The 6,000-nt window shown below is 37.4% G+C and overlaps 1 protein-coding gene across 1 annotated transcript in view; it reads left to right on the top strand.

The window, feature by feature from the left end:
- Positions 1 to 2,214: 2,214 nt before the first annotated feature.
- KIAA1549 (KIAA1549 ortholog) overlaps positions 2,215 to 6,000 on the top strand; it is a gene marked incomplete at its 5' end in the record, with an annotated part of 54,606 nt that continues 50,820 nt past the window's right edge. The window contains one exon of the mRNA XM_029284919.1: positions 2,215 to 4,857. Coding sequence (XP_029140752.1) covers positions 2,215 to 4,857 — 2,643 coding nt within the window. The remainder of the gene's footprint in view (positions 4,858 to 6,000) is intronic.

Here is a 6,000-nt window from a genome sequence, read left to right as displayed (position 1 = left end):
GAAGACAAGAAGATCCAGTTTATGTTGGGTCCATCATGGAAGTTAAATCACTTATGCTGTCATGGGGTGGGGTAGGGATTTTATGGTTGATGTTTTTTTTAATGTTGTGGATTTTAATGTTGTAAGTTGCCTAAAGTCACCTGTGCTTGAGTTGGGTGTCCACATATAATTTTGTTTAATAAATAATTACTTCATTCATGATCCAGATTCTATTGGCCTCTGTGTACCAATTATTGATTTTTAGAAATCACAGATTCCAGTTTCCTGGTTTAATGAGTAATTTGGCACAAAAATTGGTAAAGATGGCAAAGAAAAAAAAAGATACATGCACTAGACATAATTAGTGTGCATTAAAATGTTTGGGGATAATTTGCTACAAGAAAGTGCTAAAAATAGGGGAAAACAGAAGGTAAAGTGCATATGCACTTTTCTGAAATGTATCTAATATTCCTCCTCAAGAGTCTATGTTACATTGTATATCTAGCTTTATGTCTATTCAGATTTCCTAGTTTTATGGCTATTAATTTTGAAAATAGGCTCTGCTGAAACTCATGAATGTGGCGGTGTAGAGGGTAGCAATATTCCAACAAAAATCTCTGTGTTGAGCCAGGAACACCTGCAGAGAAGAATATTAGGATAAAATAAGACCATATTTCCAAGTCCAGGTTATACCATATTTCCAGCTAGGTTACACCATTCCACTACTTTCCTTAACTGTTCTGTAATTTCAAACTATAGGTAGTTTGCAAAGTTGAGAAGAAGGCAACAGCAATCCAATTCTATGTTATTTTCCAGACAAGAACATGGAAGTGTCCCATGCAATCACCGGAAACTAAATTGAATTTGTAGGAGACATTCTCTTTTATTTATTAGCCTGTAATATTCTGTTCCCATAACTCATAGTTCTCTTTTGTGTTTTGCTATTCCAGACCTTAGATATAGTCTAAATTTACTGAAAATCCAAATTGCTTGATGTGCATTGTGGGATTTTAGGCAAAGGGGTGAAAACCTATCATAAAGAGCTAGTGTGTTATAGTGTTGTTAGCTCTTTGAGGTAGTCCAGACAAGAAGCACTGCTTGAAATATCAGCACTATTTTTACTGTAAAACTGTGGGTCTCCCTCCTGTCTCCCAAGGTCATTCCTACATCAAAAGTGGCTAAGTTGTTGGACTGGCACCCGAGAGACCCAGATCCTATCTACCTTCAGCCACAGAAGTTCTGTAGGTGACTTTGTATTAGTGACACTCTCTCAGTTCAACCTACTTCACAGGTTTGTTACGGGGGGAAAATAGGCAGAGGCAATGCAATGTATGCCACCTTGAACTCCTGTATGAAACGTAGAATATAATTTTAACCAATAATTTGCTTTAGGAAATGAATACTGTTTTTCCATCCTAAATATTTTAATTATAAAATGAACAATTTCTGAATTTTTAGTAACTGAACCAATTGCAGTTGGACTTTAAAAAATTAGATAAAACATCTATAGATTTTATTAATAACGGACCTAATATTTAACTCTTCTCATGGACACGACAATATGTTCTTTCCATTCCCAGCAGAGGTCTGAACTGAAGAGAGGTTCACTGTATGTTGGCATGTATGTTATAGTTTTCCCATTCTGATTTTGTCTTTAAGTAACAAATGGCTATTCCTAGATAAACTTTTCCATATAGATTTATTTGCTGAAGAATCCAATGCATTTCTGGTTTGCCAGGCTTCTTCTTCACTCCAAATGAAATGTTGCCTTTGAACAAATCCAACTCTTCCACCTAGCATTTTTCCCCCAGGACAAAAATCAATACTAGTAGAACTGCTTTTCACGGAGGTATTATTGACTTGTTATCCTCCACTGTCAGTGTAAATAGTGGGAGAAAGAATAATGGGGGGGAGCAGAACCTGAGTGGAGAAATGTGTGGAATGGAGTATAAGCATAGTTTCTGAAGTAGTAAAGCTCATATTTTATAATTATATCTTCAGCTCATGTGGGAGAACAATGCTGATAAGAAGACCCGATCAATGCTAATTGTCAACTGACTGTGGGCTTTTCAATGTACTCCGAAGACTCAAGAGCTCCCTTTATCTTTGGCAAAAAGATTTCATGAAAATGATAGCCTTGGGTTAGTGAATCACTGTAGCATTTTGACACCTTAGAGTGATGATATCAACTTTATTTAACCTAATTATTAACACTTTTCTTTTTTTTCTTTTTAGATGACATCTATTTGGAGCAGAACATTTCTTCTCTTTTGCTGAGTCAAAGCACTGTGGGTAACAAGACACACACAGCCTTAACTGAAAGCACAAGAGATTCCAGGGCAAATACAGTGTTTCCTGAATTATCATCACCAGTAACCACTCCTTTTGAAATGACCTCATTGGACCAAGAGGCAGGGAGCAGAGCCTCAGTTCAACAAAATGGACCAGCACTGGATTTTTCAGTAACAAGCAATGAAGCCATCTTAAGTGACGATAGATTTATTAGTTTAATTTCAAATGCACAACAGACTCCTTCACTGAAGTCTTTTGTAGAAGACGATCATTTGGGTTCCTATCCAGTAAAGCCAACTAAAGAAACACTACAGACTTTATTGTTAGCACCTTCACTAGCTGTCTCCTCTTTGCCACTTGATTATGTGGGAACATTGCAGACAACTTTGCAAAGGGCTGCCTCTGTCCCCCATATTTCTCTTCCACACTTGAAGTCTTTTGATGAGACGAGTATTACTCTAACTCCATACAGAGACTTGTTGATGCCTCAGACTGACTTACATTCTGTTGCATTAGAAATGGCAGATGCAAGTCCTGGAAAAGAAGGGGAGAGTTTGCCATCTTATCTTTTCTCTTCAAGTTCTTTACTTTTTGATACTGTTGTAGAACAATCATCTACATTTGACAATACACAAAGCACTTACAGATATCCTGAAGCTCACTATAGTATTAACAGCAGTTTAACTGGGACACTGGGTCCAAAATATTCATCTGTCCTAAGCATTTTTAAAGAAATTCCTGTTTCATTAACAGGGGCAACTATGTTTTCAACTCACTTTCCTTTTATTTTTCCTCATACCATTCCCTACACAGAGGCAACTGCTTTCAATACTCCTTTTAATGAGATGTTTTTTACACATGAGCTTTCCCAGAAATCCTCCAGAAATGCAGCATCAAATTTTCCTAGCCACTCAGAAAACAAACTCAGTGATTCCAAAAGTCCAGTGCCTTTCACTGAACCACACACATCCTGTTTGTACTGTGACTTCATCTCAGCTTCTCCAGAGTCATTTTTTTCAATGCGACCAACAGAAAATGAGGTGGGTTCAGGCGAGTATGGTGAGACACTCTCATTCGTGGTCTCTGATGTAAAGAGTGTTGTATCTCTTACATCAGAAATTAGTGATTTCTATGACGTGCCTGAATCTCCTGAAATCTTTGATACTAGTTTTCCATCAAGACCTGTTGTTTCATTTTCTTCAAGATTTACTGAACTCTCTGAGTCACATTCTGTGGAAATTAGCCTTAAAAGTATATTTACATCCATTTCCCCTTCCCATTTCTATAGCCAGTCTTCTGAAATTACATCATTGGAAAGCAGTCTGGTTAATTTCTCCTATTCTGTGTCTGAGTTAGTTATAGTAGAATCTAGTACAGGTATTTTGGAAAATGTGTTTTCTAAAGTGGCTACAATTTCTCCAGAATCTGTCTTCATGGAGACTGTACCATCCATGACAATAAGAAATTCAATTCTGCTAGAAACATCTGAATTTATGCCATCAGAAACCACACATCTATTTAGCACAGCACTAGAGTACTTTGCCATAGAAGACTCAGCTGTCAGTAGATCAGACATTGTATCCAGCCTTTCATTCAGACCCTTTTCCTCTGAGTCAACTGACCTGTCTCATTTTTCATCTGCTGCAGACACATCTTTTCTAGCAATGCCAAGTGATTTATCAACACTTTTACCTCATATTTTGCCCACACTCCTTCCATCATCTGTGCTTTTTGACAATTCAGCTGGTTGGAGTTCAGTTGAGCAACCAGCTGTTGACATCACAAGTATGGAGGCTTCTCAAGTCTCTTCATGGCAAAGTTCATTTTTTAATTCAAGCTCATCTTTTTTTCCAGTTATGCATAGTTCTGCAGTTATGCCATCATCACATTTCTATGTGAACTCCTCAGTCTTACTAGAACCAACATCAATCTTGATGGTAGAATCTGAATTTTATTTTACCTCAGCTTTCACAGAAGCTACCTCTCACTTTGAGTCTTATTTCACTATTGATACCATGTTAACACAGCAGCTACCTGTGTCAACTTCACAGCCTGTTTTCACCAGCAACATCTATGGGGATGATACACATGTGAGCTTGTGGTTCACATCATTGCAGTCAACCCCTGTCTTAACATTTTCACCTTTTTTTTTAACTACAGCTACCGTTGAAGATAGTGGTGCTACTGCTAATTTCAGTCCATTTTCTTCCTTCACTGAGGTACCTTCAGATTTTTTTAAAACAACTCCTTATACATCGTTGTCCACAAATATGAATAGCAATGTAATTTCACCTACTGGACCAATGGTTGTAGAGACACCTTCATCTGTGAATACTGCAGTTGAATCTGATGTTCTAACAAAAACAAGCATGACTGAGCATATTAGTATGACAGCCTTTACTGCCACCACTTCTAGTAGCAAAATAGGACTTTCTTCAGTTACCAGCAGTACATCAAGTTCATCTACATCCTCTTCAACCTCTATCTGGACCCCTACACAGGTTACAGTGGCAACCAGTCCAACTACCACTAAACAGCCTTATGTTTGTGACATTACAGTCCCCGATAAATATCTGGTAACTACTGGTAAGATATTTTCTTATTTATATTTCTTATTAAATATATATTTATACCACAATTTTATGGTATTAGAGTAGAGGAAAATGAACTAATATGATGGACTGCAAACCTCTTGAACAATGCATTAACTTTGCTGCTGTAATAATTTATTATTTTTTCATATAATCTAGTATTTCTATTACTTAAAATGCTGCACCTAATAGAGGTTGATTGGGGAATAGAACATTCTGGAGAACTCTTAAAATATTCTTTGAGACTATGCTAGACCTCTTTTGGACCAGCCCATTCTTAAAGTGCTTCAACAGGAGTACATTGGAAGTGAATTGAGTTGTCCCAGATTTGGAATTCTGGATGAAACAAGCTTGTTCTGAGGTTGTGTAACCTTCTACCCATTTCAAACCAGTTCCAGTTTAGATGACTCAATTCCATTTTAATTCACTTCCAAATGCTAAACTTCCTTCCGTTCAATTTTCAAAAAGTCAACCTTTCCTAAGCTGTCATCCTCTGGCATGTAGGAACTGCAATTTCCAGAACTCCATGCTAATCTTTTAGACACTGCAGTTCCAGTATAAGGGGATGGTTCTAAATTAATAAGGTTGCTGTAAAGTATATTATTATCCTTTGTCTCATTTAAAAGTGTTGAAAGTATATAGAATTCAGTCAAAAAAGGGATAGGCTTAGCTATCACGATACGTTATAAAATGCTTCATAGAAGTAAGGTAATTGTTAATCCAAAATTTGCAGTCTTGTTTAACTGGGTGCTACAGTAATATTCTCTAGCCCTGTTTGTTTGTATGAGTGTTGAGGACTCAGCTGAAGTTTGCATGTTTAAATATAAGTTAGAAATCCAGTGCTGGGTGGGGGAAACCAATTCTAAGTTCAGTATGTATCAGAAACAGGGAAATCATTGTTCTGCAGGTTATTGCTTTCCCAATTTTTCACTTCCCTTTTTTATACTAAGTTATGTGGCTGTCTGAACAAACTTTTTGTAGGTAGTGCTTTGAGATGGTCCTTAGAATACATCTATAGGACTGCCGTTAGGGAGGGTCTAGGACAAGTAGGCCTGACTGATTCACCCTGCCTGGCTCACCACACAGGACAATTCAATGCGGGATAATTCGAGAGGGGGCAAGTGAATTGCAGTGGGCC

Source organism: Protobothrops mucrosquamatus, unplaced genomic scaffold (assembly GCF_001527695.2).
Source record: "Protobothrops mucrosquamatus isolate PMUCROS unplaced genomic scaffold, P.Mucros_1.0 scaffold1120, whole genome shotgun sequence".
Lineage (NCBI taxonomy): Eukaryota > Metazoa > Chordata > Lepidosauria > Squamata > Viperidae > Protobothrops > Protobothrops mucrosquamatus.
Note: the sequence above shows the minus strand (reverse complement) of the source record. Positions and strands in the feature narration are given on the sequence as shown.